At 40.8% G+C, this 26185-nt stretch overlaps 1 protein-coding gene across 1 annotated transcript in view; it reads left to right on the forward strand.

Moving 5' to 3' along the window:
• Positions 1 to 26185, forward strand: part of CPEB3 (cytoplasmic polyadenylation element binding protein 3) — a gene marked incomplete at its 5' end in the record, with an annotated part of 53047 nt that overhangs the window by 26339 nt on the left and 523 nt on the right. Inside the window, 6 exons of the mRNA XM_010148305.1 lie at positions 2 to 121; positions 1979 to 2068; positions 17802 to 17920; positions 19189 to 19303; positions 20556 to 20737; positions 23562 to 26097. Of these exons, the coding sequence (XP_010146607.1) occupies positions 2 to 121; positions 1979 to 2068; positions 17802 to 17920; positions 19189 to 19303; positions 20556 to 20737; positions 23562 to 23789 (854 nt within the window). The remainder of the gene's footprint in view (position 1; positions 122 to 1978; positions 2069 to 17801; positions 17921 to 19188; positions 19304 to 20555; positions 20738 to 23561; positions 26098 to 26185) is intronic.

Genomic DNA, 26185 nt, shown 5'->3' on the forward strand with positions numbered 1-26185 from the left:
CATGGTGATCAGTCTTTGTCATCGGGTCTCAGCTCTCCAACACGCTGTCAGAATGGTGAAAGAGTGGAACGCTATTCTAGAAAGGTGTTTGTTGGAGGCCTTCCTCCTGACATTGATGAAGGTACTGTGAATAAGTTAATCTTGGTGAGATGTGGGAATGGGCTTTCATATAATTACTTCAAAAAGGTCAAACGTATGTGGCTTGTAGTGCTTGTGTCATTATTTAAAGCAAAACCACCACCAACCCCTGCAACACCTGAGAATTAACTTGACATTCTTTTGGACTGTAGATCAGAAGAGATGGAGACAGAAATGCCTGCGCAGCAGGTCTTCTCACCTGCAATAGCAGCACGTGTTCCCACGTAGGTGAAGTGGGAAAGCTGGAAAAGGGAGCTTCATGGGCAATGTCACTGCTTCGCAGCCTTTCCCTCTTTTTTAAAAAGATGTGGTTGACTTAAGGACTTTGTTAATACAGTCCTTACCAAAATAAACTGAGCTTTAATTAATTAGCTCTTACATCCAGCATATATGCAGTGTTCAGTTTACAAATGCAGGGCAATTAATACGGTTACAAAATAATAACTAGCTTAGTAGGGACAGTCAGGTTTTTTCTGAATCATCACCTGTTCTACGTGTGTGTGTATGTGTGTCCCCACACACCCTGACTCAAACCGAAGCTGTGTTAGTTTTTGGTGTATTTTTCATACTACAGCTGGAATCCACCACTACCTAGCTTCAGTTGGCATCCATAGGGAATCTGAGGATGCCTTATAAAATGACAAGAGGTATCTCTGAATCTGTTCTACTAAACTGAAGCCTAAACCATGTGCAATATTAATAAAGAAATAGCATGAGTTGCCAATCTGTGGCTCACAAACAGCTCAAATGCAGTTCCCATGTCACATTAGGAGTTACAGGACTGTTGATACAGGGACAGCTGAGTAATCTGAATCCCCAGCAGGCCAACAGGCACAACTGATGTGAATGTTGCTGGGTCACTCGGAATCAAATATATGCACATCCATCCTGAAGGGAAGTAACATGGCCACTTGGGAGCCGTTAGCCCCCCTCCATGACAGGCCTCCTCCAGTAACACCTTTTTCCTTCAACTCCTGAGTTATGGAATGTGTTTTGTGGCTGTAGTTGCCTGAAAATCTGATGTGCAGCTCATGGGGTCAGATAAACAGGACACATCTCAAACGGCAATCAAAAAACTGGGAAAACCACTGCCTTTGTCTTCAAACTCTTCTCCTGATGGATCGTTGCCCTGATCTATCTAGTATCACATTAGACAAGTTTTTAAACTACTTTTTTCTTGAAAGTACATGAAATAAATGCATAGAGGAAAAAGTGGGTTTTTTTTAAATGACTTAAAATACTTTTTTCTGAAGCATTTGCATGTAAAACAAAATTGTCCTAAGGTTAGCTTGAGGTGTGTGTTCCAGTGTTTCTGAAGTGATGCTGAAAAAGCCACGACATAAGGCTGTAATTCAAGGCAGATCTCCCAAGGGTACTGAGGAAGGTGAAATCCCCACCGTCGCATGAGCTGCTGCTGCCTGCTTTCTAGGGCATGCCACAAGGAGTGGCCGTGCTGACATTAACTCCTCCGTCAGACCCATGTGGCTGCATCTGACCCTGCTTTGTGACTATAATTAGAAACAGGCTGCAGCTCAAGCATATTCGCTTCTGGAAGATCGTGTTTGCATCTAATCCCACTGCAAACTTGCGTTAGCGGAATGTAAAATCACTTTGTTAAGTGGCCACATATAGCCTAGAGGGGAAAGAATATTTAGGCATCCTCTATATGTACATTATAGCAGTTGTCACTGTTCTTAACAGGTGTAGAAAAAAGTCTGTCTGTGAGGGGTCTTTTTGTTGTTGTTTTTGGTTGTTGGGTGTATGTTTTTAAGTAAGAATTTTTACCTTGCCACTGTCAGTCTTCAGATTCTTTCTAAGGTGCCTCATTTGTTTTTTGTAGATGAGATCACTGCCAGCTTTCGTAGGTTTGGACCTCTTGTGGTGGACTGGCCTCACAAAGCTGAAAGCAAGTCGTATTTTCCACCTAAAGGTAACTAGTTTAAAATACATTTGTGGAGGCTGTTCTGGTAAAAGGAAGCCACGTCTGCAAGGTGGCAATCCATTACAAAGAGAAGATTGACGGTCTGTGATGAATTTTCTCCCTTTCAACAAGCGTATCTTCAGCACTTGTCACGACAGAAAAAGCACAGTTCAGAGGCTGAAATGTGGTCCTGTGTGTACTTCAGCAAGCCTGGAGTCCTTGAATGATGCCTTAATTTATCCCAGGCTTACTTTAGAAGGCCAGCTGCAGTAATTTCCCAGTGCTGCTTCTGTCCCCGTTTGCACGCTGTAGAAACTATGGAATAATAGCTCCGAGTCACCAGTGGGTGGGGTATGCAGTGTTCTGTAGAGCAGCGTGAGCCCGCGTTGCCCGTGTCTGACCCAAGGAGCTGCGAACCTGTGCAGAACCGGGAGGGCTGCAGCGGGCTCGCTGGGCACTGCCGAGAGGGCGGGCGAGCATCGTGCGCCGCGGTCACGGGTTCTTGGCTGGTGCCGATTTGGTTCCGGGTGGTTTGGAGTGCGTGCAGGTGGGGCAACTCCCTGTCTGTCAGCAAAACAAGATGCAGACCTGCTTTGGTTGAGAAAGAACAGTTTATGGGGAAAACTGTTTGGGAGAGTTACTTGGCTAAATCAAACTGCTCAGTGTCTCCTAGTCTCTGCTATGATTTTGGATTACACGACGTGCCTTCCATTCTCAGTCACACGTGCCTCTTGCATAGAGTTTGGGAGGTCACTCATGATCTGAAACAGTAGCATGAAGTTATACACAGAATTTCTGATCTATGTGTGAGGATTTCCTGTTCTTGCTGACCCTGAAAGCTCTTAATTGCTCATCAAGGCTACTGATTATTTTTGCAGAACAGCAGGCACACGTGTTCAGTCAGCAAACTAGCTAATCCTACAGTATTTTGACAGAGGTACTTTGACTGTAAAAACACACAAGCCAGGTTAATTTAACTGGAAGCTTAAGTGCTGGAGGCAGGATAGCTCTGTGACAAATGCTTGCCCTGTAAACAGTATTTGGGACACCTAAAACCAGAACAAACCGCCATACATGCTCCCTCTTTCCTGCTGCATTCTCACAACTCAGCCCTGCTCTCAGTAGTTAGGATGCAGTATCTGTTCCTGAATTTAAAACCAAACCGAACATATATCCCCACCCCCCATATATTCTTAAGGTAAAATGTGTCTTTTTTCCCTTTTTATTTTTAAAGGTCTTTAGGGTCTGTCTTGCTAGTGAATTTTGATTGTACCTTCACCTTCATTTTAAAAATGTAGTAAAACCAGCTTCTCCTTGTCCCTACTATCTCCTAGTACTTTCCACCTTTTTTTTTTTCCTTTCCTGATGTTCTTATTGATTCAGTAAATAACTATTCATGGTAGATCAACATGGGACTTCCAGTTATGATTCTGTTCTGTATGTGACAGTGGGCTAGTTATGCCTTGCCAAACCTGTGAAAACGGTTTTGAGTAAAGTCTATTTTAGCAGAAGACAAGGGAATGCAGCCTCACTTCTATTTTTGTCATGATTCTAATATAGGAAACAGCTTTCAAAGCCCCTGCCAGTTGCCCTGAATGTCTGTCTGAAAGTGCTAAACAACAGTCAATCCCAACTGTTCCAGATTTATTTATAACCAACTTGCAGTTATCAATCAGGGCTGCAGCATCGTACGTCCTGCATTCCCGTCTCCGAGATTCGCTCCGTGTCATGTCAGGCTTGGTAGGTCAAGAGCACTTGATACACTGGGATCCGTGGAGGCAGCATCTGCGTAGGAGACAGAGTGTTATTGCCAGGAGTCAGAGGGCGAAGTTTGAATGTGTGTTATCATGGGTTTATAGCTTTTTGGTCTATTTTATGTTTATAAAGAGTACTTCTTTTCCAAAGTTGTTATGGAATCATTGACAGAAGTATCACAAAAAATGGTCTCCACTGCTGGTTTTCATTAGAAGTTCCTAAAATTGTATTTTATTTACTTTTTTATTATAAGCTGTTTTGATGCATTATCAGGCATTTATTTAAAAATAGAGTGAAATGAAAAGAGAGGTTTCAAATTATGCTTGGTGCAAAAGTCACGTGATGTATTCAGCTGTCAAACAGTCATGAATTCAAATGTTTTCTCCCTTCCTTTCTCTGCATTATCTTCTCTTCCATGACGGGTTGCTAGTCTGTAAAATCTCTTACATTCTCAGTATGATTCTTTCAAATGGGAAATATGTCCAAAAAAATAACCAAGACAAATTAAATTATAGAGGAGAGAATGAGTTGGGTATGTGTGCTAGTGATCTCAAAGGAACACAAGAAAACCGGGATTGTTGGAATACAGTGGGGGTGACGTGGAAGCTCATCTTTACTCACACGGTAGTAAAGCCTGATGTTCAAGCCTCCCCCCACCTACCTGAAGTGCCCCGCTGGCAGTAAAACTGAGCCCTGCTCTTTCTGAAAACACGCCATCACCTGCAGGCAGACTTCAGTGGCCTTTTGATGGATAGGCTTTTCCACCTCTCCTTCCTGTCTGTAGGGTCAGGCCGATGGGCAGTGTCTGGGCTTACAACACAGTTGAAAGTGGTTATAAAACCACTGCCCTCCCCCCCGTTGGCTCAGCGAGCAAGTCAGACCGTAGAGGTGTGGTGGGTTCTAGCAAGCCTTATTAGCTAACTTACGAGTTGGCGTGGGTGATGAGCTTAGGTGCCGCTGCGTGTAAGCTGTTTTCAGGACTAGCTGGAGTCCAGCAACATTCCTGCAGTACTGAGCTTGACCAAAGAAGGGTCTCCTGGATTTCACAGAATCACAGAATGGTTTGGGTTGGAAGGGACCTTAAAGACCCCCTAGTTCCAACCCCCCTGCCATGGGCAGGGACACCTTCCACTAGACCACATTGCTCAAAGGCTCCTCCAGCCTGGCCTTGAAGACAGCCAGGGATGGGGTATCCACAGCTTCTCTGGGAAACCTGTTCCAGGATTTGGCATCCTGAGCAGGATGGTGTCACCACAGGTCCGTTTAGGCACGTTCCCTCAGCTACCTCAGTGCTGGACCTGATGGACAGAAGCGGCTGAGTGTGAAGCACGGTGAACTGCAGCCTCCAGTGCGGTGAGTTACACAGGGTTATTTCAGTGCAGTGCCAGCAGTGTGATTTTGGATCTTGGGGATCACAGATCTATATGGATGTGCCTGCACCATATTCCTCAAGCACATCTGTAGTATCTACATTATCCTGGTCTTCCTGTCCCAGATATTCTATGGTTTTGATGCCATTACTGGATCTTGCGTGACATCACGGAATGCACTGTTGGCGTATGTTTGGGAAAGCAGCCTGGCTTGGTCAGTGGTTGAGTTTTGATTATTATAATAACCAGCCCCAAATAATCTGCTGAATGAAGCTGCCCTTACATGACGCACTGGTTGCCAGCGAGTGCAGTATTTAGGTCACTGAGAGGAGGGACCGGTGGCACCCAGTTGTTTTGTCACTGAAAGTGTGCACTGTGCTCTTGGGCAAGGGAAGCTGGTAACAGCTGACAGTGCGTATGAGAGGTTCTACTGCCAGTTCTGAGCATCTGTATTATTGCCTGAACAGCTCTTTTCACCCATCCTATGCACTGTAGAGCTTAGCACTGTGGTTTGTGATGGTGTCATCCATGAGGTCATTTTAATGCTTTGCTTCTGAATACAGCCAGTTCATGCCCATTGCCTGAAAAGGCTTTGGATTGCTTCCTTTGCTATCCATTTGGATAATGGAACTGGCAAAATTATAAACACCACGTGTTGGTCTTGGGTAAGCACATGCCCAGTTCGTAATGTGGCTTTCACCACAGAGTTCTGGGAATTAAAGGTGGTTTGTGGCCAAGTATTTTTTTAATACCTATGAGATGTTCAGAAATTATGAAAGATGTGCTAAAGAATGTTATCAAATTTAGTTACACATTACCATGACACAGTCTATTTCTCTCTGGCAAAATCCAGATAGTTCATATTTTATTGAAACAGAAATTGATCGGGTTTCACTTATTTGCTGGTCTGCTGAGTTAAGCAACACTTATGCTAACTACAGTCATTTCTTTACTTTTTTATTAAACAGATGGTGCCAACTGTTGTTGTCAGGGATTGGAACAGGCTGCCCAGGGAAGTGGTGGAGTCACCATCCCCAGAGGAATTTAGAAGACGTGTAGATATTGTGCTTAGGGACATGGTTTAGTGGGGGACTTGGCAGTGCTGGGTTAATGGTTGGAGCTGATGATCTTAAAGGTCTTTTTCAACCTAAATGATTCTATGGTTCTATGATGTTTTTAGCAGTCACTAAAAACTGCTGAGAGGATTTTAAAATGACAAAATTATGCAAAAGCCTTTCTGTTCCTTTCCATTTAGGAGGACTGATGTTTAGATAAAGATGAGATTTAGAGTGAGAAAATGAAGCATGGCAGGGCTTGGGGATAGGATGGATGTGTTTTGGAACAGGAGTGCTCTGTCATTACCGCTGATTTAGATTTGTGGTGCAGCAGTCTGATCCTCTTGTTTTCCCTGGTTTTCAGTCAGGTACTCTTATTTGGTAAGAATAAGCACACCTGCCCCACTGCTCCACAGGGGACACTAGGGGTGAACACGATCGCATGAAGAAGATAGTGTGTGCACCGTTGCACGAAATAACAGTGGCGCAGTATCAGTCCTGTATAGAATCTGTAGTCCCCGTGTCTTCCCACAGCAGGGCAGCACAGCCCCAAATCAGTGCAATTCACAAAATGTGTGGTAGCGCCGTGCAGTACATCCTTACCTGCTCTTCTGTAGCTTGAGGTCATTTTTGTACAGAATTTTCTTTCAAGTTTCGATGAATTTTGTTTAAGCCTCCCTTTGTAAAGCTCTTCACACTATTTCCTGTCTTGTCCTGAATGTCTGAGGATCCCTGGCGGTGAAATAATGATTTTAAAACATCTGTCTTGGTGACTGCTGTGCCAGGTACCGAAGAGCATTCCGGGAGCTTGCTTCCTGCAGGAGACCCTCTGTCCCTAAGACACTGCCATTTGCGATTTCTTTTTCTAGGGAGAAACAAGAACCTGATGGGGCAAAATATAAAAATATTTTAGAGAAATCAAGTCTAGGCAGACCAAATCTGATTCTGAAGTAGCGTTGCAGGATTATTCTCCCCCAGCTTTCATGTTGCTCTCAACAAATGCTGTTGTCTTTCAGGATGCTAGGCTGCACTCAACCAGCCTCTTTCCTATCTGAACCCGTTGGAACATGTTCTGTATAATCAGGAGTTGACTGCAATTAACCCTGTAACTTCATTTTATATCATTAGGAACAGGCAGAAGAGTTTTGTAGTCATGAGTGTTCAGAGGCTGGTTGTGTTTGGCAGAGGCAAAACACCCTTTTTACACCACAGGAGGTGGTATGGAAGGCTGTTTCACTGTATTCAGAACTCCGTTAAATTCCTGACTTCTGCTGGACTGTGCAGTTACTGGAACAAGACCGGATGTCTCATAACTTGGTCGGCAGTCTCATCAAAAGGCCTTGAATTTCCACAGGAAAAAAATTGGGTTTCTAAAAGACCTAATTGATTTCCTGGTAGCAATTAAGGGAGATGTACTTTGGGAACCCATATCATCACCTGCAGCCCACGTATCACTTCCCTGTCAGACTGTACCTAAGGCCTCTGGGTTCGGCTGTGACAGATGGGCAAGGTGTCTGTTAGATGGGGAGAGACTTAGGGCACATCCATTGCTTCCAGCAAAGCCAGTTGGGAAGTTCACATGCGTGGCATCTGCACCTACCCATGGGGTTTCTCCATAAGCCTCCTGACTCTTCTGGGAAAACTAAAGGTCACGTGTTGGAGTTGCGCAATACTCTCTTTCCAGAAGAGTCTTTCCATAAATCATCTAGACCCTTTTCTGTTGGTCATGTGCCAAGGAGGCAGGCTGTCTGCTCCCACTCACTGCCTGGAAGCGTTAGAGGTGCAATGAGATTCCTTATACTTTAGAAGAACTATCTATTTTATTAGAGTATATTGAGTTAAGTCACAGTTGATATTTAAGGCTTGTCTCAGGGGATTGCTGCTTCCAAAATCTAAAGAGCAGCTGAGTGGAGTCTGGTTCATGCATCTTCTAATCACAACTCCTCATCACAAGGTTTCTATCAAATGTGCAATTCAGTAGGTTCTGCTTAAATAGCAATTCCAAGCATCTGCTTTCTGTACTAACTGTTGCAGTAAATTTGCCTGGGCAGGTACTGAAATAATGTATTAGGATTTTTCAGTAAGACTTACCTGAGTATGGTGCCCGTATGTTTTTTTTTTTTTTCTTCACTGATGTGCAGCTGTTACTGCAGTAAAACTGACATTCTGCCTTACTCAGACTAAATATATCTCTGAGTTAAATGGAAAATAGACAAGTGTTTGGTTAAATGACGCAGTAATCTGAAGAACTGATGGTGGGGGAAAAAAATTCAGACAAGTTTACTGATGTTGCTTTTGGACAGCAACCAGAAATCTTAGATGTTTCTTTATGAAAGACTCTAATAAGGACTTTCAATGAGTTTTGTGAATACTGCATGCACGCTTAGATTTTTCAGGAGTGCCTTGGGTACTCAGTATTCTGTAGTATGTATATAGGTAACTGACACCAACTTGCATGCAAATCGAATATATTTTCATTTATTGGACAAATAATTTTAATAAATCTAGACTTGTTTGGGATCATGGGTTTTAAATCTTAATGTTAAAGATGATCTCAAAGGGAAAGGAGGAGTACTGCTATCACCTTCTAATAATGAAAGATGAATCTTGGTAATCATCAGCTATCCAAAGCAGGGGCAGGTTAAGTTCAAAATTTTAACTGCTTTAGCTCTTACTTTGGGAGATGCAGATCCTCTTTTGAAGTCAGCTTTGTATCTAGTGAAATAAACACAGAGCTTGATGACTGACTTCATGACATTTCCTGAATAAGAGCACCGAATCGTGCGTTTTAGGAGTGTGCATCTCTCTGTCATTTTTGTGGCTGATAAATAAACACAGCAGGCTGTTAGGGATGGCACGCTGATTGAGCGTGCGTCTGTATTATACTGCTTGTATCAAACTGAGTCACTGAGTAGCTTACACATCACACGTTGCCTACTCAGGAGGTAAAAATATATGGTCTGGCATAGCTTCCTGCAGGATTTGTAGTGACTACAAAATCTCTGTAGGGGGAAGAAAATATAAATTCTGATTGGGAAGTCTCTTACTGATGATACATTTAAATAGTGAATGGGTATTTAAGCTAAAATGAAGTATATTCAATAATTCTATGCAGCAACTGTTTGTACTGGCTTTGCCTAAGATAAGGGCTAAAAGACTCCTAAGCAGACTGAAAAGTACATTCCTTCGCTATTATCACTTCACAGTCCACATTTAAAAGAAAATGCTGCTCATTCTGATTTGAATGACTGTCAGCTCACAATCTAGTGAAATTTTCTTTCAGAACCCACTATTGCCTAAAATACTAGGAAAAGGTTTAAGGCAGCGAAACCAGACTGAGAAGTGAAAGCACTACCTGGAATCTGAACATATCGAAGTACAGAAAGACCTTCCATCACTTATCTAAAGGAAGTAACCAGACCACTTCTGTCCAATGGAAGCAGTTAAATGTTTCTCTGATTCTCATTAACCACGTCTGAAGCCAAGTACATTCTACTCTAGTGCGTGTGTCCCCCCCATCCATCTAAATGTTATTTTCATTAAATGTTGCCTTTTCCTTTGTTTTGTAAATGGAAATATATGAATTGATCTGTAAGTATTCTGTGCTCCAGGATAAAAGCAACCCTTTGAGTAGTGGTATCAAGGGCTTGGTAATATTTTGTGCTTTGATAATAGCTTGTGCTACCTCTTGTTTTGCTAATAATTTATGAAGCACCAAATTCTGCTTTCAAATCATTGAAGTAAGTTCAAGGGGATGACTGGTGGTGGGGAGAGAGATCTGTACTAGCACTGCAGCGTATTCACTGTTTCTGGGCGTCATCTAAAAAAGTCATTCCCTACTCCCCCCAACCCGATCAGTTGTTACCACTTCATGCATTGGAAGCTTGTGCTCTCTCTCTAAATTCCTATAAGCATTATATTAATAATAATCTGTATTCCAATCCTAGAATTACTGCAGTGAGGCACACAATTCTGCCCCTAAGATAATGATGCAGTAGTATAAAATCAGTGCAATATCATTTGAATACACAGATCAGCAATTTATCAAAGGTAATATCCCAAACTACCCTTCTCTCAAAGTAGCCTGTATCTCTGGACTTCCCCTTCAGCTGCCTTCCCCTGAAAACCTTTGTGTTGAATTTATTTTACCTCATGCTGACACTGTGCACGACACAGGAGCTGAAATCAAGCAGAGGATTTATATTTATCTAGAACTCTCTGCTAATGTTGCTTGGAGTAGAAGTGGAAATTGGCTTATTTGCAAAGAAGAGTAACAGGTTTTGTTTGAACCTGGAAACTGATGTCTTTTTCTGCCATCTGTTCAGAGTGAATCAGCAGCAGCAGGCCTGAGCCTTCCAGATGTTGGCTGTGAGCTGCCATGCCCAGGGCAGTTGCTATTTCACAGTGCCCTTGAAAATCAAATTTGAAAAATTCAGTTCTGAACTGAGTTGCTTTTTTGATATTTATGAATGTAAATGCCTACTTTTTTCTATTGCTGACCCAGTAAACTTCACAGACAGCTCTTGCTTCATAAAAAAATTAGCCTTTGTCATATGATTAATTCATGTGCCTACTCTTATAAATAGAATAAACCAAATTGTGTTACAGCCTTTTAAAAATGTTTTTTATACCCTTTAATTCTGATTTGTAGCTGCTATAGATCATGTTGCAGTCTGAAGTTTTAAAATGGCTGTGACCTTTGAAAGAGGAGACAACCCTATAAATTTGCTGTTGCAATGTTTTACACTAGTGTAGAAGTAAAATGCCAGATAAAAAAGAGGGTTTAGTACGCTTGTAGAATATTCTTTTACTTTATAAAAATATACAGGTGGGTCAGAGTATTTTTACTGCAGCACAGGCTGAGATGGTATATGTATACTCTTTGTTTTCCCCATAAGTTGTGAAAGTCTTGAAGTAACGATGACTAGCAAATCCTTTCTGCTTCTTGACCTGTTTTGGAACTGAAAGGACTCTAAATCTTTCGCTGTATCTATTCGCTACAGCACCATGAAAATGTTATCCTTTCTATTCAGCACGGAAGTGCAGAGGGAACACTGGGACACCTCTCCCATGTCCTCATGGAGCAAGCAGACATTCTGTGGGGTTTTTTCCATTTAAATGGAAGATGTGGGGAAAAACTCTTAAGAACATGACAACACAGGAGGCTTCTGATTTCTCTGGTATGTGTGATGTGGTAAGATCATAGTAGTGAGGGTTAAATGTTAGTTTCCATTCTTTTGGCAATCTCAGTGATGTGGACTATTTAATTGTAACATCGGAATTATGAGGATATTAAATTTATTCTACAGAAGCTGATGCAGAACCTCAGTTTTCATTCAGCTCTTCCATAGGATCCGCTTGCTGGCTGGCTTTTCTTGACATGTACCCTGTCTTCATTTAACTATGTACGCTTCATTTAATTGCTGTTTAGATTCAGGATGCAGTTAGTTTTCAATGGAACTGAGGATATAGAGTGAAAAACAAAAACTTCCCCCAAAACCTGTCTTTAATGTGGCTTGTAGGGAATTTCTTACATATCAGACTACACAGACTTTGTCTGGTACTCGTGGAAAACACATTAAAATCTCTGTAAGATGCTAAACTGTTCACATTTCGTATGCGCCTTTTGTTTTTCAGAGAAAGGGCTCAGCTGACAGGGTCATACGCTGCCATTTAAAATCAGACTGACTAAAACAAATTCATCTTTGCAGCCTTGACTAATACATAATTTCACTCTTCTGCAGTAGCTAAGTGAGATTACAGCCCTTTCTATTTTGAGGTTTCTTAAGTATTTAAAGCCTTTGATGTTTTTTTGAAAATCCAGTCATGTCACTGCGATGTTTAGAAGAAAGTCTGCCTCTCTTTTTAACACCTCGGATTTTTCTGTTATAAAAATTAGTTTCATTTTTAATAGTCGTTTCATCTTGGGATTTAGAAATGTGTTTTATTCATGTTCAAAGCATTTTCTAATACGATTACTAAGGGTGACTTTGAGCAATGACCCTCTGTCATCACATTAACTGATGTAGAAATTTGGTTCACACTGATTCTCAATGTCCCTTTGCTGTGGGCTTTTAAAACGAATTTATTCTAGAAGTTGTAGTAAACACAACCATAATTAAATTCCAACCTATTTTTAAAAATCCAGGAAAAATAAAAGAAAGTGCTATTTGTATTTAACTTAAAAATTGTCTATTTAAATCTACTTTTTTGAGGTAGCAAGCCCAACCATCTAAAAATAAACCCGAAGACATGAGACTAGAACATCAATTTTCTCTGCCAGTTTAACTCCATCTTATTTCTTACATAACAATGAGGTAGTTATCTATATTGAAACACTTTTTATGCGTGATCTTAGGTGGATGGTAGATTTTATTGTAATCTTGGAGCATATAAAAACATCAGAAAAGCCAGTGTCTAAACTTTAAAAAGACAGAATGAAAGAAAATGTGTTTCAGAGGTAGTTTAACTTTTTCAAGTGTAAGTAGGCCTTCTTCCTGCACGTAGAATGAAGTGCCCAAAGACCGTTCTGACTTGCTGTGCGGTGTGTGAAGAGAAGAGCAAGCCCTTCTCTTCGTGGTCTTAGTTCTGCCACCCAACATCAGTGCTGTAAAACTGAAAACACAGGACCCTTAGAATGTGATTTCTAATCTGATTTTGCAAGTGGGCTGAATTTTGGGAATGACAGTTTGAGGTTAATTACACAGGAAATCAAGAGATGATGTCTGTCAACTCTACCAGCTCTGGCTTGCTAAGGTGAATGGTGTCTACGAGGCCCATGAGTTTTCTCCCTTTCCTGAGACACTGAATGCCCCTTCTACCCTAATAAAGGTTCACGAGTAGTTCTTTTCATTTTACTTTGAGGGAGGATGGGCAGAACACAGGCATGATGCACTCCTAGCTAAAACTCCAGTATCATTGCCTATAATTTGTACCAACATGCCAATTTTTAACATAAAAGTATGAGTATCAAGATCCTGCTATTACAAGAGAGGCAGAACAAGCACCTTAATAAGCCTTCCATTAGCATGTTGTTGTGAAGACATCACTGAAGCTTTATTACAAGATGTGCTTTAAGCAAAACCGAAAGGTTCCCATCATTACAGCAGGTATGCCTATGTTGATATTAATTGAAACAGATTTTCCAGACTGTCTAAGCTGGCAAATATGCATTTGCCAGACTCTGACAACATTATATGGTTGTTCCAAGGGGATCTTGCATTTCAAGTGACAACCTTGTTTCAAGCTTGTGGGACGCAGAGTATATGCCAGATTTTCCAGTTTGTTCTCAGCAAGGTTAAGTGAAATTAGACCAACTGGGCTAAATTATCCTTTCACATGGAAATTGTGTCACTGTTTAGATGTCAGAACGGGAGCCGTACAAAGGAGCTCAGTTCTTGTACCACTTTCCATAAAAGAATGAATCCCTGAGCTCAAGGTTGAGAAACTTCCAGGCTGTGCTTCAGCATCTAGGGAAATGAATCTTCTCATCTTCCCTCTGCTGTACCCCTTTAAAAGCTGTAGTGACCTTTCTTACGGGAAATCACGTTGTTGCCTTTTTCCAGTGAATTACAAAGTGCAATGTTTGTTGTCCGTGCTGTAGCGATGTGTTGTACCAGCAGCTGAGAAGGAGCTGGATGGGTTCTGCTCTGCCAAGAAGCCATGTAACTCTGTACACGGTATATTCAGCTGTTCTGGGGTATCTTGCCATTTTCGGGGCCTTTGGGTATCTGGCCTGTTTTACTAAGTGGAACCTAAGTCTGGAGCATTCCCTTGAGCCCTCAAACCTGTAGAACACCTGGGCAGGTAAGAAAGGATCTCTGCTAAGGTTGCCTGCAACATACTACCACAGCATGCTACCAAGAGTCTGCTGTAGAGGATTAAGATTTTGATTAAAATTCATCCTATCTCTTACTTCTTGGAAAAAAACCCATGTATGCTTTAAGTCATGTGACACTCGTGATGCACAGAGAGGACAGGGTGCTGGAGCACATGATGCTGAGGAATTTGAAGCAACTTTCAGCATCTGCTAAAGAATGCAAGTTATTGAGATTAATACACTTTTGTTTTGGAAACTGATCATCATATGAATTTTACCTCACCTACTGTCTTTAAACATGAATTCAGTTTCTTTTAACCTAGATGCCCCTATAATTGACCATTCTAAATGTTAGAGGTCAGCTGGTCATGCAGTAAAGCTGCTTTTTTGGATTAGGCTCATCTCTCATTGTGTGTGGTTGAAATAGGAATAGAAATACACAGTAAAACAGGATATAATGCCTCAAGCAGACATTTCTGAGAATCTCTTCAGGAAGGAATACTCTTAGTTTTTGCAGAGTTATAGCCAAACTTAGCATTAAACATAGCTGTCAGAAAATGAATTGTCAATTTACAGATTGGCTTGTTTTGTTTTGTTTTTTTCTTTCAATTGTGGCTTAAGTTATTGAAACTGGTGTGTTGTTCCTGTGGGGGGAAAAAAGCTATTTCATTATTAAATTGCATCTAGCGTTCTTTATGCAATGTCAATTTTGACATGTGCGTTTTCCAGTTTAATTTTTTGTACTGGAATCTGAGTTCAGAGTGCATTTCCTGCTACAGCGTTCCATCAGCTGAAGTGCATCCATGGCAGCACAGATGTGCTTGTGCAAACAAGCAAACGCAGCTCTGAACAGGGGTACTGTGAGCAAGAGGGCAAGTCTTCAGTAGCAGCAGTGCCTAGTACTTCCCACTGCTCACGGGAAGGAGCTGCACCTTTCTGGATTGAAGGTTTTTGCACCCCTATGCTTCTACAATGTGAGTATAAATACCTTTCACTTTGGCAGGTATCGTGTCCATATCAGCTTCTGCATGACGCTTTATTACCTGAACTTCTGTTACTCAGTTTAATGTTTGTTAATCTTGAGTATCAGAAGTCCTTGGCTAATTGGAACGGATGTGCGATCACCAGGTTTTGAAGTAGTGCTGCTCATCCAGCCTGCTTGTTTTCAGGATGAACAGAACTCTGCTGCTGTAAACTGCTGACCTGGCTCTCTTCAGAGGGCCCACAGAGGCTGTCTGACAGTCACAGAGCTCCGTAGAAACTGGGGGGTGTTAACTTAGTAGACTTCCTGGCAGGTGCTAGCCCCGGGTTAGAAAACCGAATTCTAACTAAATTGGACTGCTCTTGTAATCTAGCAGCCACAGAAAATGAACAAGTATCTGTTTGGTTAATTTTAACTGGCTTGGGGCATTATGATGATGACATTTACTGTACCCCCAAATGGCTGTCAACTCCAACTACCACAGATGGAACCTCTCGCTGTGACCCAGAAAAACCTGAAAAAGCTTCCTAGAAGAAACAAGCATCCCAAGCTGTTGCTCAAATTTTTGCCGCATAATTAAGCCACAATAAGCATTTCCCAATTTTCATTTTAAGATTACTAATGTCTAAAATATAAAAAAAATCTATTTTTCAGAGTTCAAATCTCGCAGTCTGGTCTGAAGATAAATCCAAAATGTTTAAATATATTTAAATATGCTGTAAACCATTCTTAAAAAGCATGCGTAAATGTACCTGTATTCTTACTTGGATTGCACAGCACTGGAGTGATCTGCACTGCATCTTCTGGGAATCTGTCTCACCAGGCATTTATATAAAATAGAAGGCAAGGGTTGGGCTGAACCCTAAAGTGTGTGTCGTGTGGCTTTGGAGGTTGTAGTCGCCATGGTGGTCTTTGCCAAGTATCTCGTTTTCTGACTGGGACATTTTGTAAGGCTAGAAAACCAGCTAAACTGAAGATATTTTAATGTGTATAAAGCCTTTGCTCTGATCATTGAATATGATCAGAAGGGATGGTATGGGGCGAGGAAGATGGAACGAGTGGATGGATGGAAAATTAAAATGAAGCTGAAAATGACAGTGACTGCAAGCTAATTATTTTTGTACTCGGTTTTGTAAAGTCTAAAACTGAAATGTTTAAGTGTGTTTATATCTTTAGGGAACTGTTTTAAGAGAATCACATCTGCTAGAGAGGAAACTGATGTTTCTACTCAAGAAATGTTTCACTTTTTATTGGGACTGCTATCTTTAATTTACTCCAGCTCTAGGTATGCAAGTTCCTTGTTTGCCAGCGAGAGTGATGACCAAGCTGTTTTGATTTTTTCTGGGGGGAGGTCTGTCTTTCTAGATGTGTTCTGGACTATATCTGTTGTTAAACCAAACTTCTTTTGGCCTCTGAAAACAGCTGCAGGGAATTCAGTGTTGTCTGAGAAGTCACACAGGAGTAGAGCTAGGGTAAGAGGTAATCTGGTAGGAAAACATGTTTTTCAGTGCCTGTCTTGACTCTGGTGTATAGAAAGTATTTATGTGGCCTTTATCTAAAAAGGACATGCCAAACAGTGTTCACTCAATACTCAGTGCAAAATCAGGGTAAGTTGCTACTCTGTTAATAGCAAATAGAGTATGTAAAGCTGTATCAAAAGTTGTCGTAATTTAAATATGCTCCTCATTGTGTAGGCGCTTGGTTTGTGGCGAGTCTTAGGCAGAGAAAGTCTAGCAGTCCCTGCTTAAACTCCAGCTGCCTCCAATTGCTGCAGCTTTGCTGAAAAGAGGCGAGACACACAAGTGCCAAATTGTAAAGGTCAAAGCCAACACGTTCACATTCAGCGGGAAAACTGAGCCGTACTGATTATGGAGCAAAAGAGCAATGCTTGCTCGACAGAAAGCCCTCCTGCGCGGGCAGCTGTATGCAAGCCTAGCAGCCAGCCTCCGCCTGGCTTTGCTCAGTGCGGAGCGTGCTGGGCGAGTCTCGCTTCTGAGGCGGCAGAAGCACGGACTGCTTGGGTCACATCTTCCCTCGCACTTAACAACATGAAGACTGAAGAAAGCTTTCTTGCCAGCTGCATTCAGAAGGGCACTGAATGCCACACACACTTGGTTTTTTTGGCTAACTTAAGGTCCTAAAATTCTGAATGACTTGGTGCAATTTTTATTGGACTTGTTTCTTTCTTTTGAACTGCTTTATTTAAATGTAAATAACAACAGCAGGTCTTTGGCTCATAATAAAACAAAATGCATGCTGTTCTTTTTTATTCTTGCTTGTTTCCAGGTGAGCATTTCTTTTTTTCACAGTTAAGTATGTGAGCACAGAAGTCTGTTTAGCTGTTTACCTGTTGGCTTTTTCGACCCTTTCTTCTAACATTTATGCACTGTATATAGTGCCCAGAAACTCGGTGCCTCCGTTGTAGGTGATGCTCACCGATCCCAGCAGACACAACTGATAAATAGCCCAGATGCAGTTGTTGATAATAAGAGCCCCTTATTCACCAGCCTGTGCTCTCATGGCTCAAAATCATTAATCAATCAAACCTACTCATGTGCAGCAAACACTCTTGTCTCCATTCTGAAATCAGTACTGTATCAGGGTATGATGTATTTGGTGAATTTAATGTATGGAAACAAACTAACAGTTTTAAATGTTATTTTTAACCTGTATATCTTATTCACTTCTTGGTTTGTTTATTTTAAAAAATGCTTTATGAATTAATTTGTTCTTTCTTTCTTGTGCCTTTATCCTTTCCAAGGTTATGCCTTTCTGCTGTTCCAGGAAGAAAGCTCTGTACAAGCTCTGATAGATGCCTGTCTGGAAGAAGATGGGAAACTTTACCTGTGTGTGTCAAGTCCCACAATCAAGGATAAACCAGTAAGTAGCTTATGCCGTGAGTTACGCTGCTCCCTAACCCCTTCACTGTTACTCCCTTCAGCTAATCAAATAAATGCCTGCGGTTGATGGACCTGTCCATTTCCTGCTGCTGGCCTTGCCGTTAGGCTGAACGGGGTTGTGTATCAGTGTAACGTAGTTTTAACGTTTGCTTCTTTCTGATAAAGGCCACATTCAGTTAACTTCTGTATTTGGTACTTTTGGTGTCCCACAAGAGTAGGCACCCTTCTCCAATGTTGGCTGTAAAGCAATCGGACTATAATTTTTCCATCTATATTATTTGAAAGAAAAGAAAGCCTTATGCACTGAAGAAACTTAACACACATTAAAGTCCGGATAGCTTCAAATATCCCCTGTACTTTGTTAGGTTTCTTTATTATTTTTCCTGTGTGCAATAGCTAATCAGTTTATAATTTAGGCCTTGTTTACCTTTTGTAACAGCAGGGTAAAACCCAAGTGATGCAGACAGCTATAGCAGAATAGATGTCATACAGTAACCTGTTTCTGTTGTTCACATCTCTAACCTTCGTTAATGCTGGTCCCTTTTGTGGCTACGGATACATAAAAGATCCGGTGAAAACTACAGACAAATAAAATTAGACAAAAAATGTGCTGCCTTTTAAAAACAATCTTAAAAAGCTTGCACAGATAAGTGACAACCCCGCATTACAGCACAATGAGTTAATGTGCTTATGGGATTTCTAGGATCCATAAATGGATGGATGAACAGCTTTATCCAGGAAGTTCTGACCAGTGTTTTTTCTGTGTAATCTAAAGATTTCCTATCAGCTGTGTTGCTGGCTGCTTAGAGAAGTGATCAATCACACATTATAAAAACTCCTTTTGTGCCAAGCACAGAAATCGGTTTTCTCTCCACTCCTATCAGTGCTTTAAAACTTGTGGATCCCTGTGGGTGATTTCAGGAAAGCCAGAAGCCCAAACTGCAATTGCACATACAGATTCTGAAAGTCCATGCACAGATTTCTTATTATAATGGCGATTAGGGGCAGGGAATTAATGAGGTAGGAGTTTGCTCTGATGAAATTTAACTCAAGCCTGGCCTCTAGAGGTGATAAATGAATTGTCCACCTTCTTTCAAACAGATAAGCTATGCTCTCAGATTGGTTTTGGGCTTATACCACCGATGTATTGCTAAGTTAAAATGATGTTTTCAGTTACTGAAAGATTTGGCAGATGTTTCTTGATTTTGAGTTGTCACTTTCCTCCACTAAAAACAATCCTTAATCCAGGTGCAAATTCGACCTTGGAACCTAAGTGACAGTGACTTTGTGATGGACGGGTCTCAGCCTTTAGATCCAAGGAAAACTATCTTTGTTGGAGGAGTTCCACGGCCCCTCCGAGCTGGTGAGTAGAAGGAAAATTTAGGACATGTAGTAGGGGGTTCCAAATTGAGCAGAAAAGATGAGAAATGATATCTAGCATATGTAAAAAGACCAGAAAATATACGCGGTCTTTTCCAAAGACAATAGCTCGCTTTCCAAGTCAGTGTCTTCCTGTCTACAAAATACAAGCTGTGAACATTGTTTATCTTTTAAACAGGTTACTAATTGGGATTTTCAGTAGAAACAGTTTTTGCCATGTTTGCATAATATTCTAGAACTTGGCTGATTTTTCATAACACGTGTATGTACTCAATTTAAAAACTGTCTCTGTATATAATTAGCATTTCATGAGAACCACAAGGATTCAGTATTTTGTACATGCTTTCCATTTTCACTGGGTAGCTAAATTTGACCTTGCTACCAAAAGTGTTTTTGCACATTAGCATAAAAGAATGGCTGCCTTGGCGGGGCCTACACAGGTCCTGGTATCTTGCTTTGGGAGGGTCTGTCCTTCTTCCATCTGACAAACGGGTCTGCCAATCAGCTTTTACAGCTTGGTGACCGTACGTCTCTGCACCCTTCACATGCCTCCTCCCCTTCCTTCAGTTCGTTCCCTTGACTTTCCTCCCGAACGTTTCCTCAGCCATGCACTCAGCCTCTTATTTTATGAATGACATTTATCACTTCTTCGTGTCAGAAAAAGCAACAAAGCATTGTAAAAGACTGACAAGTTCATGTTCTACAAAAACACTGTTAAGTTGCACCCGAACCTTAGACTTGCTTTGTCGTGACTTCTGACGTTTCACGAGTGTAAGACGCTTCCTGAACATCTCTTCAACCTCAGTGCTTAGGGCAAAATACCAGATTCTAAATACAGGAATAGATTTAAGTGTTGTTATATGTAAACTAGTTGACCAAGCCTGGCTGGAGCGGGTAGGGATGCTGAACGCCTAATCCCAAATCCCACCATTTAATTTACAATGGGATGAAGTCTAGAAAAGTTGACCTGATACATTCTTCAAGCAGGTAACTGCAGTTTTTTCACAGTTCAGTCACACCAAGTTTCTTTTTATACATTCTGTTTATGCCTTTATATTTTACTGTAATTCATGTAGGGTTGAGTTGATCTGTTCAAACCAGTGTTTGGTTTTGCTGTTTTAGACTTTGGAAGACAAGTACGCAAAGGCAAATAGCGCTTGTGGTAATGCAACAAACCAAACGCACCACTACTACTGCTGTTAAATCTGTAATATTTAACAATTCACTTCTTGCAGTTGAATTGGCAATGATTATGGACCGTTTATATGGAGGTGTCTGCTATGCCGGCATTGATACAGACCCAGAGTTGAAGTATCCAAAAGGTGCTGGCAGAGTGGCTTTCTCCAATCAGCAGAGCTATATTGCTGCTATCAGTGCTCGCTTTGTCCAGCTCCAACATAATGACATTGATAAACGGGTAAGTAAATGAGCATGGAACAGAATGGCTGTTACTCGCAAAACCAGACGTGAAAAGCGTCCTTACATTAACACTGCGGTGGAGAACTCTGTAACCTCTGTTCTTCAGAGGACATTGGCTAATTATAGAAACGCTTATTCAAGCAGTTAGGGCAGAGTGAAAGAATACACCTTAAATAACCGTTTAGCACTAGAACCGGAAAATAGGTTTGTTCTTGGTTTTGTTTTGAATTCTGAGGGTCAAGCACAGTAGAATTTCACTGTAGATGTCTGCACACCGTGCATCAACAGCTTTTAGTTAGTGGCTACTTACCTAGCTTCTGGTGCTTCTGCTGTCGTGGGGCAACGCGCTCTCTGTACAGTGTACGTCTAGACTGGAGGTTCCTAAAACACAGGTTTATCATAAATAGAATTGGTAATGCTGGCCTCAAAAGTCAGCATTATTTAACCAAAACCAAGTACCAATAGGTGCTTGATAGGCAAAAGGGTGGAAAATTAGATGGTTTTGTTCAGTCCGTAGGAAACTGGTTTCTAAGAGTGAAGGTAAGGTATTTCTGACACCTGAGTTGAAGACGTTGAAAGAAGGCATTACTTAATTTCCAAGATACGCCTTTTCCTTTAGGCCTTCTGTCTTCACCTCTTGATCACACGTGCAAATAACACCTCTGTTTTTGAGGACTCGGCATTTAGAATTAGTCAAAAGAACAGACTGCATGCACTGCTGCCGTGTATGTTTACAACAGGGATGGCTTGTTTCCTGCTTAATCTAACGTAAACTCTTTCTTAAGTCAGCTAGACGAGTACTGGGTGTGTCTGCTGTGGGCAGTGTACATACGAAACACACAGCTGCAAAGTCCGAGCTGGTTTTGCTTTCCCTTGAAAAATCTCATCTTTGTCAGGTTAGATGAGGTCACGGAGTTATACATCCTCAAACTATTTTTCTGTGATGCTACTGTACCTCATGATTTTAACCAAGACAAGGCTGTTCCTAAGTATGTCGTGTCCACAGAATTCTGAAAAACTTTATAGAGAGACTAAGAAGATTAATTTTAGATTCTTAATCACAGTCTTGAACCCTTTGAGATTTACGTATCAGCCATGCTGAAAAATTTAGCTTTTTTTCCTAACCTTTAGAAATTATGCTAGCTGCTATTTTTTTCCATCAGTCAGTACTTTTCCCAGTTGGTTGATGTATAATTTAAGTTTACTTAATTATCTTTTATTTGGTTTTAAAATAGTTTTATCTATGAGTTTGAAGAAGTATGACATCTCTTAATCAGTCCTTATATATTAGTTTTTAAATCTAATAAATTGAAATCCCTGAATTGTGCAGCCTACATTCTTAAAATTATTTCACCAGTAACCAAAACAAGAAGAGGAGTGAGAGAATCTGTTTCAGACCTTCACAATTCATGACTTGGAAGAGTGAGTAGGTGGGAGATCTAGAGATGGGCTCGACATTGGACCTGCTTTCTTCTAACCTCAGCTGAGGCCCTGCTGGTTTATTTTACATGATGCTGCTAATTTTGGTGGTAGGGCATCTGATATGCAGAATGGCAGTTACTCAGACTTGTTCCATGCAATACTAGGAGTGCAGTGTAATCAAAAACCAAAACAAATAGGCAGTTCTAGCTGTTCCACAGTCAAGAAATATAATTCATTATATAAGCTTTACTTCAAATGAGAAACATGTGAAATGTGATCAGGATAAGCTGAAGCAGAATTCTGCATAAAGCTTTTTCATGTAGTATGTTTCTTATTTTTCAACTTAGTGTCTCATTCTGTGTTTCTTTAATAGTGTATATATTCAAGGGTAGTTACTGGAGTCGGGATTTCCTTGCAGTATACGAGTGTGCTAGCACTTGTGCAGTTACAACAAAAATACACTAAACTTTGTGTATTTCAATTTTTTCTCCCTTTTAATGCAGTTGACTGTACTTAAGCCACTTTAGAAACTGCATCATAGAGCCATAAGAAACCAGCGCTTTCCCCAGGATGACTAAACAGGCAGTTTAAACACGTAGGCTTGAGCCTGAGGAACAGGCACGCGGGCGGTAGCTGGCATGTTGTCAGCTTCTGTAACGGCGTTGTTGCGAGTGCCGAGTCACGCAGCGGAATACCGCTGTGTTCGGCACAAGCGCTCTGAAAGGAAAAACAACCCCAGCCCTGAGATGCTCACAGCCGAGTGCAGGAGACAAGTCAGCAGCTCGGGCCTACCTGTAATTGGTGGCAAGGCCATAGTTGGAACAACTATGAAGTTTTTCTACATTTCTAGAGCTAAAAATCCCTAAACAGTGGTTTTTGCCAGCATGAGGCGGACTATGTAATACAAGTGCGTTTAATATTGTTTGATTTGTGTCTTCTCTTCATTTTCTAGTCTGGTCCTGCATTTTGCACTTCACACAAATATCCCACTCTCTGAAACTCGCCAAACCTCTGAAGTTTACCAATATGTTTGTTCTTTGGCATTTTTCTTCCTAAATGCTGCTCTCTCATGCCCTACTCCCATAACAACTGTATTCATGGTTTCTTAGCAGCAAAATCCTTGGGAATGCTGTTTTTACTGTACCTCCATCTTCGTACATTGACATACCTAGCTTTTCCACGAAATGCTGAGGAGTTACCAAAGCACACCCTTCTTTCTTCAGCCTTTCTGACAAGTGAAGTGGGTGGTATGGAAACGTAACCTCTTTGGGCGAATCCAGCATTGGCTGAAAACCTTCAGCAGGTTTTCACCAGTCAGGAATTAAAGTGGTGTTCCTTCTGTTCATACTCGGCAAAACTGGGTCATCTCCTTACAGTTACTCTTCTTCTTCCTGGTGCAGGTGGAAGTGAAGCCATACGTGCTGGATGATCAGATGTGTGACGAATGCCAGGGCACTCGCTGCGGTGGGAAATTTGCTCCGTTCTTTTGTGCCAATGTTACCTGTTTGCAGTATTACTGTGAATACTGCTGGGCAAGCATACACTCTCGTGCTGGGCGAGAGTTCCACAAACCACTGGTGAAGGAGGGAGGTGACCGGCCCCGCCACGTCCCGTTCCGCTGGAGCTGAATCCCAGGCCTCACCCAGCAACAAGTACTGGAGTAGATAAAATCGAGTAAAAAGAGAGCGCTGCCTCAGGGCTTAGTGTTCTGGAAATCTGTGCATTCGTCCTTGACTTTAATGAAGATATGGGTCTTTTTATTACTATTATTATTATTTCCCGTCACGTTACTGAACTTGGTGTCCAGTATAATACAAACCGGCAGAGTGTAACTGTACTGATTTTGCACTTTGATTCACACAAACATCTGCTTGGTACCTTAATTTCCTACACAAGACTTGTCACTAGTGACGTTATGTAGACTGCCATTCTCATCAGCCTTCTCTGGGTTGATGTGTATGCGATGAAGATTTTTTTATTATAATTATTTTTATTTTTAAACTGGAGCATGCACTTATTTTCAGAAATTTAGACTTGCCCCTAGCAGATGACTTACCAAAGGTAATATTCACAAGTAGGTGGCAGATGTAGCAAAAACTTAAACAGATATTCAGCAATCATTAGTTTGGGTCATTTAGAGTAGTAATAACCCTTAAAGAAAATAAGCCTTCAGTTGCTCTCCATTTTGACTTGTAAGGATGATACCTCATAAGCTGGATCAGACTTTTTTCTTTTGTTTTGCTGAGGTTTTGTTTTTGTTTTGTTGGGTTGGGTTTTTGGGTGGGGTTTTTTTGGTTTTTTTTTTTTTTTGTCTTTTAGTGTTATGTAAATGTATGCTGCAATAGCTTTTGCTGCTATTAAAATGGTATTACTAATACCATAATACTCTATTCAGGCTAGGGTATCAATTAAAAAATGAATATGTGATTAAAATAGTGATGGCTGCTGAAAGGAGATCAGTATAGCATACAGAAAAGCTTCCAAGGAAGGTCAATATTTTTTGACTGCATGTTTACTTAATCAGGTTGCTGCATGCAATAAATTTTATATATGTCTAATATAAAACCTGCCCACGATGCACAAATTATGACTCTACGTAGGCTACAAACTAATCAGTAACAAACAAAATTGATTACTGACTGGAGGAAGGCATGCCTCAGTAAATGTAATGCTTCTGAAATTAGGATCAGCCCATTACAGAATGACCTATACTACAACAAATATAAAAACTAGCTGTAGGATATTCTTAAAACAAATTTGTGGATGGTAGATGAAGTACTTTGCGGTGCTCTGTTATATATCGTGCAATTTATTTTATATAGTAAAGTGATTATGTCTAGTACTGTGATCAAACTTAACTGTTAAAGCCTCTGTATCCAACATCAACACATTTTTGACCGTTCGTAACAGGTACATAAGCAGAAATGAGCTCGTAGTTACAATCTCTCTCCTAACGCTTGCGTCACTTACGTAGCTGCAGACCTTGTCCGGACAACCAAAGAGCTCATACTAGCGTACATACACTACCGATTAGATAGTCTGTCAAACTAATAAACTAGGCACATTGAAGAAAGGTAAGAAAAAAAGTGGTGCTAAAGAAATGTCTGCGTATAGAAGTAACACGAGATGTCTGCTCTGTGGATGTGGCGTTATCTCTCCAATGCCTGGATGTATCCTGTGAAGCTTGAATCCGATTAAGACCTGCTAACACAGTGGACATTTTTTTAGCATGGACTGTGGGGCTGCAGATAGCATATAAATACAACACACGTGGTATCCTAACGCTCGTGAGAATGTGTACTCTAGGTTCTTTCTTTTTCCTCCTTTGTTTTTGCAGTTCTGGGGACAATCTGACTGGATATGACACCGCATAGTAGATCTAAATGTTCTGGGTTTTGGTTGTTGTGATGTCCTTGTTTGTGTCTAATTTAGTAAGTTGTTTTTCCCAACGTTTAGTTGCGAGTATTGGCTTTGAGAGGATTTTTTCTGTTTTTGGAAAAAAAAAAAAAAGAGAAAAATAGTTTTTTACTGGTTTAAAATGCTTATTATAATTATCCCTTTTGAAGTTCTGCTGGGCGTTTTTGTGATATTGCTTTTCCCGGCCCAGGTGTCTTTTCTGTTTTTTTTCATCTGTACAAGACATTTTGTTATGCACTACTTTTTGTATCTAGACAGTTTTCAACAGTTGGCTGATGATTTTTTTTAAAGAAAAAGGCATGCTTTCTGACTGACATGATCTTTTGCAATACCTCAATTTTGAAATATAGGAAAGAAAATGATATTTTCTAAGTAAGTTTATTCAGAAAAATATATATTAATTTAATTCTGCAAGAAAAATGATTTAACAGATGGGTAACTTTATTTTTTTCATGCTTATTTGAGTTTTTTTGAAAATGAAGAAGTTAGAGCTTTATAACTGTAATATTAAAGATCATAGCTAACCTACAGAAATCTACCTAATTATGTGAAAAGTAAACCTTTTTGAAGAAATACCCCTCTTTCATGTAGAAAAATATCCCCCAGA

This window comes from Eurypyga helias, unplaced genomic scaffold (genome assembly GCF_000690775.1).
Source record: "Eurypyga helias isolate BGI_N326 unplaced genomic scaffold, ASM69077v1 scaffold35243, whole genome shotgun sequence".
Lineage (NCBI taxonomy): Eukaryota > Metazoa > Chordata > Aves > Eurypygiformes > Eurypygidae > Eurypyga > Eurypyga helias.